The sequence below is a fragment of the Amia ocellicauda genome, chromosome 17, assembly GCF_036373705.1.
Source record: "Amia ocellicauda isolate fAmiCal2 chromosome 17, fAmiCal2.hap1, whole genome shotgun sequence".
NCBI lineage: Eukaryota > Metazoa > Chordata > Actinopteri > Amiiformes > Amiidae > Amia > Amia ocellicauda.
Window position 1 is genome coordinate 11,631,850 of NC_089866.1, and position 10,629 is coordinate 11,642,478.

At 44.4% G+C, this 10,629-nt stretch overlaps 1 protein-coding gene across 1 annotated transcript; it reads left to right on the forward strand.

Moving 5' to 3' along the window:
• The first annotated feature begins 1,005 nt into the window (after positions 1-1,005).
• slc5a11 (solute carrier family 5 member 11) lies at positions 1,006-10,072 on the forward strand. Its single transcript, XM_066689533.1, has 16 exons — positions 1,006-1,137; positions 1,855-2,003; positions 2,118-2,189; positions 2,781-2,885; positions 3,294-3,353; positions 3,954-4,058; positions 4,192-4,297; positions 4,976-5,056; positions 5,468-5,673; positions 6,039-6,174; positions 6,460-6,567; positions 7,027-7,177; positions 7,380-7,548; positions 8,301-8,516; positions 8,687-8,846; positions 9,092-10,072. The coding sequence occupies exons 2-16, from the start codon at positions 1,872-1,874 to the stop codon at positions 9,316-9,318; spliced, it is 2,034 nt and encodes a 677-aa protein (XP_066545630.1). The 5' UTR covers positions 1,006-1,137; positions 1,855-1,871; the 3' UTR covers positions 9,319-10,072.
• The last annotated feature ends 557 nt before the right edge of the window (positions 10,073-10,629 follow it).

Sequence of the window (10,629 nt, forward strand, 5' to 3'; positions counted from 1 at the left end):
GCTGCTCGCCTTTGCTTTGCTGAGTCAGCCTTCTCTCGCCAGAGGTGCTCCTTACTCCCCGCTTCCGACACTAATGTAACACTCTGAAGCGTTAGTGAGCTCAGAGTAGCGCAGACTCCGGTTTCAGCTCTTTTATTTAAAGGGTTTGCTCGTGTGTTCTTAAAACAGCAGTGAACTTCACACTTTAGAGAGAGACTCAAACAGGGAGGAAAACCAGAGGGGCGGTAATACTATTAGACTCATAGCCAGGGTGGACGGACAAGGGTGAACACAGACGGGTCAGGGGCTCACAGGACCATGTCACAATTACAAACATAGTGGTCATACTATTTATAATCTCCCATGCTCCCAGTATGCCTCTGTCCCTTATGCCAATGCTGGAGCAGCCTTCCCCCTCCTCGACACAGCGCCGTCTCCCGGCAGGACAGCATTACAGTATTATTTATTTCTTAGCAGACGCCCTTGTACAGGACTATTTACAAAATATCGGAGCAATACAAAGTGCAAAAATACAGTGCACTTCAGGCACAATGCATTTTAAACAGTTAGAATTTACAGAAGTGTATAGGAGATACAGTAAGCAATTTATAATGTCTTATATCCTAGATTGTAAGAAATAGTATATATTGCAACGAAGATGAGCATGTAAGCATGTTTTCATGAATGAGTCTTTATTTAGGTGTAATAAAGTGTTGCCAAACATAAAACAATATAAAACCGTTGATTTGCAAGTTGCGATTTAAATAACTACTGGCATATGGGCCATGAATGCACACCAACATTAAAAAAAAAGAATCAAGTAGTTTCTGTGTGACCAAAAACAGCCAACATGATTAAACGAAGCTTTGAGTAACTCACGAACATCTCTGTCACTGTTGTTATAGCGATGCTTATAAAAGCAAGACTTTACCCAGCTGCTGGGAGATGATGTGTGTTGGAGTTTGACCCCCTCTGCAGTATAAGTGCCAGCACCAAAGACACGCACGGGATTGCAAGGTGCATTGAAGCAACTCCACAGAGCACCAGGGCGTGTTTGGAGAGGGGAGCGCAAAGGGTCCACTGCAGGGCTGCGATGGCATAGTCAAGATCCTAATGTGAATACAAAAATGAATCCCTAACTCCGCTTATAACTATAAGGTGAGTTATATTCATATAAAAATCTAAATGCATTTCTAAACTTTGCCTTAATGACTCTTTCCTTGCCAGACTCAGCCCCTGACTGTCTTCACGTTTTAGTGTATGTCGTATTTTTGTATGGCTTTGCTTAGCGAGGCAGTTAGCAGCAGGAAGGGGAAGTATAGCAGTGCAGTACACCACAGCACAGTTCATCTGTCATTTATGGGAGGAGACAGTGGAGGGTGGATGACTTTACAGTTATACAATACAGTACTCATTTGCAAAACCTTTGTTGAACCAGACTGCACTTTCATTACACAACTAGACATAAGTTAATGGATAGTAAGTTTGAAAGAACACCTGTTGATTTTGGAACCGTAAATAGTAATGACTGAATGGGAGTTAGGGATCACAGGTATATCTTATGCAGGGAAACAGAAATAGCTCAGAGATCCTGAAGAAAATCTGAATGGGATTTCTTGGAAAATTGGTTCACTGGGACACCTTTGCTTGGATTTGACTAGAATGACCTCAGTGACATTCATATGACATTTCAGCCTGTGTTTGTGATGCCCTGACTTCACTCTTGCACTCTTTGCACCAATTTATACACTACACTGTAAATTCGGAGGAAGGGGGCCATGTGTGTACATGGGGTTGGTAGGGGTGATAATCATCCTGATTGTGTCCATGTGCTCTTGTCCCCCCATGCTCCTAAGTGATCTTATTTTATCTTAGCCTTACCTCTTAACACCATGGACACAACACAGGCCTACAACACCTCCTCTCCTGGGTCTCCCGGGCCCACCCGCTCACACTCCCTGGCCGTCACAGACATCGTAGTGCTGGTGCTGTACTTCCTGTTTGTCCTGGCTGTGGGGCTCTGGGTAAGACATTTTGTGTGTGCTTTCTATTGCTCAAAGCATTGAAGATACAATTAATGGCTTGGGTTGCTGTTAATCGACTTCTTGCAGAACTAATGCTCTGACCTTCCTTTATAGTCCATGTGGAAGACAAAGAGAAGTACAGTGAATGGGTACTTTCTAGCTGGGAAAAGCATGGTTTGGTGGCCAGTAAGTATAGGAACATTTACACAAAGATTACTACAGTGATTTATGAGTCTAAGATGAACATACATACTATGTTGTACATACTCTCTCCCTCTCTTGAAAATATATCACCCTCCCCAAACCCATGGTTGGTTTTGAAAGTAGAAAGGAGTGCTTTTGGTGTTTCAAGATATGATGGTTCATCAATTAACAGATAACAAAATAGACAGGCAAAAAACTCAAAGTGCACTTAGTCTTCCCTATACAACAATCAGAAAATATTAACCTAAACCTTTGATCAGAGGCAGTATGTTTCTATGACCTTTTTCTCAAGTGTTATTTGTTAAAACCAAAATATGACTACACACTTCACAAAATGTTGCTGAAACTCAGTGTCTTTGCTGAGTTGGAGCTATTTTTATGGTCACCGCTTGTTGATGCGAGCAATAATGCCTTTCCTGGTATCCCAGCCTTTTCATCTTTGCCTGGAAGACATAACAAATAACAGAATTCTCTTACTGGACAAAATATATTTATTGGCAGGTGGCAGCATCTTGCAGACTGAGATCTCTCTAGACAGGTAGCTGTAACACACTGTGCTTTTTTGTCCTGCAGGTGGGGGCCTCTTTGTTTGCTAGTAATGTTGGGAGTGGGCATTTCATAGGCCTGGCAGGATCAGGGGCTGCATCGGGCATCGCAGTAACCGCCTACGAGTGGAATGTAAGACGTTTGTTCATATAAACCAAAATCACAATTACTTTTTCTGTCTGACTTCTGAATAATTGTGCAATGAGTTCTTGTTTTCAGAATTATGATTTTAATTGTTTGCATTCTGTCTATAACCGGGCAGCAGTGTGGGGTTGTGGTCAGGGCTCTGGACCTGTGTAGGGGTTCAGTCTCAGGTGGGGGACACTGCTGTTGTACCCTTGAGCAAGGTACTGTACCTAGCTTGCTCCAGTAAAACAAACCCCTGTATAATGGGTAAATGTATGTGATAGATTGTAACAACAGTAAATCACCCTGGATAAGGCTGTCTGCTAAGAAATATAATAATTAGTAAGATATCTCTACGGATGGAGGAGAGTGTGAAGCTGCCTAACCTGTATGATTACGTTGTCTCACCCACAGGGCATGTTTATTGTCCTGCTTCTGGCCTGGATGTTCCTGCCCATTTACATCGCCTCTGGGGTGAGAGTGGAGAGTGCACTGAGAGTTGGGGCTTTGTGTATGTCAGAGGAGCACAGACAGGAATATGAACAGGGCTCCTGACCACCCACATTAAAATATATATATGAGTATCCTATATTATGTATTTCCTTTTCCACGTTAAAGTTTAAAAAGCAGAAATCATGACTGCTGTGTAGAGCCACTTGAAAGTAGCTTTCCAGAGCTTTTCAAGAGACATCAATAGGTACCAAAAACCAACCATGTGCAAGCACTCTAAAAACACCACCATGGATGTATTCATTTACACGTTTTGAGAAATGATTTAGTTTAATGATGAAAATAAAAATGCTCTAATGCTCTAATCCAGGCCAGATAATACAGGGTGGGATGGAAACAAAACAACTGTCCCTCAGGAAACTGAATTATTCTATCTGGTTTAGGAACAGTGTGTAAAAATGACATGAAAGCAACAATGAAAAAGGGACAAAGACAGACCTGACCTCCCCTGTTGTTTGACTGTCATTTCGGATGCAACCCTTATAGATAAAAGCTGTATTTGTTGTAATTGTTCCCTCCTCAGTTATATATTTGACTCCTCTGTCTGCTTGTTTTTTCTTCTAGGTGATGACGATGCCGGAATATTTGAAGAGGCGGTTCGGGGGAAGAAGAATACAATTATTTATTGCTATTTTGTATTTGTTTATTTACATTTTTACCAAAATATCAGTAAGTAAAACTAAAATTAAAAGGGGCCAAAATAATGATAAGGGAGAAACTAATTATGTGGCCTATCCTATCACCGATTGTTGGGTCATTTCCTGTTGTCTGAGGTTATTCACTTTCCAGTCGTTCTCCCCAGGTGGACATGTACGCAGGAGCGGTGTTTATCCAGCAGGCCCTGCAGTGGGATCTGTACCTGGCCGTGGTGGTGCTCCTCTTCATAACAGCTCTATACACAGTGGCAGGTACAGTTCTAACTCCTTCTGCCCTCCCAGCTAATGACAGCCGTTAAAGCTAATACCTCACTGTGTTCAGCAGTTGCCTCCCACTCTGGGCCTGCAGAGCCTCAGCCCAGTGGGTTGTAAGGGCCACCCTCACATCATCAGCTTCTGTAGACTGGACACATCTTAGTTATTGAGCTATTTTCACTTCTTCTAACTTAATGTCTGTGTTACTTTAATCCTGGTCCTTGCTATATTAGTTGTGTTTTTAGTAGGGCTGGATCAAAGAGGCTGTCAAATGCTCCCAGAATTTATTCAAATGATTTATACTTGTTTGAGAATTTAAGAATAACAAACAAAAACTCAAATATCCAATGGCTTTAGTGACTTTGCTGGTGAATTGCGGAGTTGCTGAACAACTGCATCTCAGACCAGCATCGTATTCTGCCATATCTGTACCTGTTTCAGCTTTCTTTCTGTTGTTATATTAATTTGTTTCAGTGCACAACCTGGAGATGTAGACATGGTGGCCCTACAAGAACTGAGCTTGAGACCCCTGCTGTTAAAGCACATTCATGACCACGCCTACACAGGCCGTGCTTTGAGATCTAGTGCATTCCTGTTGCAATGGAAGCCTCTAGATTCAGGAGTGGCCCTGTGTTACACCTGCCTGGACTCATCACACGCTTTGTGTGTCCGCAGGTGGCCTGGCTGCAGTCATCTACACTGACGCCCTGCAGACTGTCATCATGCTGATCGGGGCGCTGATCCTGATGGCCTTCAGTGAGTGTCTCCTCCACACACTACATCTCACTGGTCCTCAGAGCCAGCATGGTGGAGCTCATGATATTGAGAGAGCATGAATAATTTGCTCTCTAGTATTGACGTAATTAATAGGTGGTAGATGTTTCCCCCCATCCACCTATCACAACTAGTCACACCCATCCACCCCCACAACTTGACAACTCCAAGGCGGACGCAAAATGCACGCAAGTTAAGAGGGTTGTGTGACACATCTGACACATCAGTGGTGTGTAGAAACTTTAGGTCACCATTTGGGGTTCAAATGAAATGTCCAGAATTTAATGTTACAGATTGATTTTTTTTTTTAGTGCTTTTTGTAATCAGCTGTCTTTTTCCCTCAGAGTAGGTTTCTAAACTGTCTGGCTGTGTTGTCTGCCTGTCTCTGAGCAGGTTTTACAAAGGTGGGGGGCTGGGAGGGGCTGCATGACAGGTACGCGGACGCCATCCCAGCTGTCCGAGTCCCAAACAGTAGTTGTGGGCTGCCCCGGGAGGACGCTTTCCACCTGTTCCGTGACCCTGTGACCTCTGACCTGCCCTGGCCTGGAATCCTACTGGGGATGACCATTCCATCCATTTGGTACTGGTGCACAGACCAGGTGACTATTTCAGTGCCAAGCATACTCATGCAGATCACCTGTAATCAGGGTCAGTCATTTCAGTCTGCTGCTGGATTGCCACAACACTACCTAGCGCCCTTAAATGAAGCTCGTACACAATAAGCATAACCGTGATCTCCCTGACCCCACACTGTTGCTCCTGACCCAGTGACCCACGCATGAATAATTGACATTTGTTTCCATACATTGTTGCTAATGAAATATCTGAGAATATGTTGCAGAACAGAAGACCATTTATTGCATAGAAGGACACTTGTTTAATATATCTATGTCTAGGCTCCATGTACCCTCGCTTGGGTCCATTGTGATGAGTTGCTGATAGATGTGTCCTGTGTTGACTGCAGGTGATCGTCCAGAGGTCTCTGGCAGCCAAGAACCTGTTGCACGCCAAGGGGGGCTCCCTGTTCGCCTCCTACCTGAAGGTGCTGCCTTTCTTCATGATGGTTTTGCCAGGGATGATCAGTAGGATCCTCTTCCCAGGTATAGCCTGCTCTTGTCATGTCCTGGTGCATTAGAGGGGTGCTGCTTTTCCATACAGACACCACTCCCACTGCAAGGGTTAGCCTGTGTAGCTCAGTGTGTTCAGTGGCACACAGTCAACACGGTTCAGAGCCAGCTCATTGGGTGAGGTAAAACACTGGGGAGTGATTGTGTGAGATGGTTGTTTTAGGTGAAGTGTTTGTGTTGCTTCTTTTTCATGTAGACAGCACCATCTCAAAAACCCATCTGTGCAGAGATTCCAGTTATATGTCATTTCTTTTGCAGACGAAGTGGCGTGTGGGGATCCAGAGGTGTGCCAAGAGGTGTGTGGAAATCCCATGGGCTGTTCTGACATTGCGTACCCCAAACTAGTGATGGAGCTACTACCCTCAGGTGAGAGGCTGCTGGTCTAACAGGAGTGCAGGGTAACGATCCTCTCACACCCAGATCCTTGCTGTAGGAGTGCCAGGTGGTCTCCTCTCTTTGACTGGGTTGTCTGAGTTTCCCTGTTTTTAAAATCACATACATTGAGAGAAATATTTATTCCAAGATGGGATAGATTAAAATGTAAAGCAGAGAGGAGGTGTCATTTTATGTTTGTAATGCATGCAGTTATTTAATGTACTGAATTGTACCTTCTGTTATTTTGGATATATTATCAGTACTTAAAATTCACTGTGCTATGTTAGATGTTATAGTGACCAGTATGATGATCAGTCTATTACATTTAATAGTCAACAAAATAAAAATAAATAAAAAACACAAGGGTTTACACAAGTTGATGTCTCATCATACCTGATTATCAGTTGTTGTAGGTAACAGGTTTCTATTGTGCGTGTGTGTCTTCCACAGGGCTGCGTGGGCTAATGATGGCGGTAATGATCGCCGCTCTGATGTCCTCCCTCACCTCCATCTTCAATAGCTCCAGCACCATCTTCACCATGGACCTGTGGAGACACTTGCGCCCCCTAGCCACTGAGTGGGAGCTCATGGTTGTAGGCAGGTAATGGGGTTGAATTAATGGGATCAATACCTTATAACAGGTATCAATCTGGACTCCCATTTAATTTTAGAGGCCCATTGTGAGTCTATTGGTAGAGGTCTGTTCACAGCATGTGGAGGTGTTTACCGTGCGGTCTGTGTGTGTGTGTGTGTGTGTGTGTGTGTGTGTGTGTGTGTGTGTGTGTGTGTGTGTGTCCCTGCAGAGTGTTCGTCCTGGCACTGGTAGCAGTGTCAGTGCTGTGGATCCCGCTGGTTCAGGCCAGTCAGGGAGGGCAGCTGTTCATCTATATCCAGTCCATTAGCTCCTACCTGCAGCCTCCAGTCGCTGTCGTCTTCATTGCTGGCTGCTTCTGGAGGAGGACCAACGAGAAGGTATGTCCCTGCCATGGTCCCTTGGTGAGATGCAGAAATGAACACAAGACGGGTGCCAAACATCATAGAGGCCAATCAGAGCACATTTGCCTGATTGGTTGCTGGTAGCCAATTGATCAGAGGATCATGGTTGGGTCAATTCCTGTTTTTCCATGCCAATTCTATTTGTAATTCCTTTTTCAATTCCATTCCAATTCCAGAAAGGCCTCTTATGTCAATGGCACACAGAATTGGAATTGCAATTTGGAATGGATCTGAAAAAGGGAATTGGAATTTAAAAAGTGCAACTGACCCCAACCCTAGATGCAGTTGTTTCTTGGAGTATCCTTAAGCAGCATGACCTGGGTGGATTCCAGACACCCATGACCCTCTGTGTAATATGGACACTCAGTGTCTTACAATGCAGTGACATGGGGAGGGATTGAAAGAGGTGCTGGATACTTGATTTGAGCATGTGGCTATGTATGGGCAGAGACTCCGGGCAAGTAATCAAAGGGGTTGTCATTTAACCTGACGTCATCGTTTTATAAACATGGTCTCAGACATGGGGAGAGAGCTGGAAACAGAGACATGAGGAGGAACTCTGTGACACAGGCCCAGGCAGAGAGGGTGAGAAGAGGGTTAGAGGTTACTGGTGAACATGTACACATTGACCTTACAAAGGCAACCAGTGTTTGGAATTCAAGCACAGATAACACTGTGCCGAATGTCTCCATGCCTCTTACTGTCCCTCTGTCTGTCTCCTGGATCAGGGTGCATTCTGGGGCCTGCTGCTGGGACTGCTGGTCGGCTGCGTCAGGATGGTCCTGGACTTCATATTCCCGGTCCCACAGTGCTTTGACCCAGACATGCGACCCGACATCATCAAGAACATACACTACCTGTATTTCTCCATCATCCTGTCGGTCTTCACTCTGGCTGTGGTCGTGGTTGTCAGCCTGGCCACCAAGGAGCTCCCACAGTCAAACGTATGAGTGGGGAGGGGTAGCAGAGCAATGTAGATACCCTGGAAATACCCTACTAGAAGCTTGGGAGGAATGCATCTGAGATCTTTACATTTTTTACGTTGCAATGGAATGTGTAGCAGCGCCGACTGAATCCTTTCTATTCGTTTCCTTCTGTGTTTTGCCCTGAACAGATCAGCCGCCTCACTTGGTTTACACGGTTTGACCCAGCCGAACCGCACAAAGTGGAAATCTGCATGTCGCCCAGTGATACAGGGGCTGCTGGGAGAGACGAGGAAGGCAGTGGAGGGGAGGAAAGGCTGAGAAACGGAGAGAGGCACCAGCAGAGGAAAGGTCCTGAGAAGCCATTCTGTGTCTGTTCTGTATTTGAGGGGAAGGCAGTGAGATCATTGGGGAGAAACCTGGCAATAGTGAAAGGCTTTACGTTGCTGAGAGAACATGGTCTTGTTTAAGGAATTTGGCCAAATACCAAGAAAACGCAAGGTTTACTGGCAGTATTTCTAAAACCATGTAAATCTCCTTAGATAAAGTAAATCTGATAATTGACTTCCTAATAATCTCTACCCTTTTCACGACAGGTTCCTTCTCCACAGAGGCCAGCGAGAAAAAGGACTCCAAGCTGAAGTCGGTCATTCTGTGGGTGTGCGGGATGGAACGTCGTAAGGAAGGCACTGGCGTCGCCCCACTCCCCCCTGAGGTCACTGTGTGCTCGCTGGAGGAGGAACCCTGGCTGAAACACGTGCTCAACGTCAATCTCATCGTGTGCATGTGTGCTGCGGTTTTCCTGTTCGGGTACTTTGCCTAACAGGGCAGACCCCCCGCTCCCCACCCCCCGCCGGAAAAATCCACCGGATGGATGCTTTGTAGAGAAGCTGGACGTGTGAAAACCTTTAACAGTGTTACCGTGCCGCCACCATGGTGAACGATCATTGGAATTGCAGTGTCTCAGCAGTAGAGCCACATAAGTGTTAAGTGTGAGGCAATCCTGTTCTTAAAAAAGACTGAGCAAACAGACCAGGAAACTTGTCCTCTCCTTGTGAAATGTGACCCTGGGGAATTCTGGGACTGTCAAGAGCAGTGCACCACCTTAATCAAAGTTCACGTCAGGGTTCCAGGCTAACTGCAGTGCAAGAACAGCAATGGCTGACTTCTGCAGTAACCCCTCCATAAACTGAAATCATCAGGATCTTGGTCACAATTGTATTTTTCTTATATAAAGCAGATGGTGCCCAGCCCTGGTCCTGCAGCACTCCCTGTGTCGGCTGCTTTTCCTTCCAGCCCTGTTGTCAGTTACTGCCCTGAGCCATCTCCACCTGTTTAAGCAGTGAAAACTATGGACAAGGTTGAAAACATTACTTCAGCTAAAAGTCCTATCAGGAGCTCGAACTACAAGCAGCAGACAAAGGGATCCCTCCATGAGCAGGGTTGGGAATAACTGAGATGAAGGGTGGGTGTGATATAAGATGACTGTTTGTTTGTGTTTTATAAAATGACTTTATTAGTTGCTAAGTGGACTGCTGGAAACCACTGACGTTCCTGACAATAAAAATAAATACTTACCTTAATTGTCACCTTTCACCTTCCTGGAAAACTGCTCAAAGCCAGTAAAGATTTAAAATAAATATTTCAGTTTTAAAAAGAAAGTGGTCAGAGCCAGAGTTTGAACTGGGCATGGCCAGTGTGGAGCAGCCTGGACAAAACTATGGTTTATCATTTTTTACTAATAATGAATGTTGGCTTCAGTACCCACAGACAACATTTAAACAAACAAAAAAATACTTTAATAGCAGCATCTTTTTTTGACACGATGCATATGACAAGCAGTCTTAGAATGTAATCATCAAATGAGTTATATAATTTAGAGATGAGTTCAATGCTTTAGATCAACAATTATATTTCTGATAAAGATTTTTTCTATATTTTTTAAAATCACAAATACAGTTGATGATTTCAAAACATGAATTGAAATAAAACAATGCACACCAAAGTCCTTCCAATAATAATTATTTATATCAAAAACATTATTGTTGTTGAAAACAATCGCTTCAAGAACAGAACTGTTGGAATAAAAAATAGCAGTTTAAATCAAAATATCTGGAACTATTGCGAGACTTTC

What these genes read in the sequence shown, in the direction of transcription:
- slc5a11 (XM_066689533.1), top strand. Translation starts at nt 1,872, where the DNA reads ATGGACACAACACAGGCCTACAACACCTCCTCTCCTGGGTCTCCCGGG. An exon ending in GATGGAGCTACTACCCTCAG is followed by an intron (nt 6,568 to 7,026) that starts GTGAGAGGCTGC and finishes TGTCTTCCACAG; the next exon opens with GGCTGCGTGGGCTAATGATG. An exon ending in GAGCTCATGGTTGTAGGCAG is followed by an intron (nt 7,178 to 7,379) that starts GTAATGGGGTTG and finishes GTGTCCCTGCAG; the next exon opens with AGTGTTCGTCCTGGCACTGG.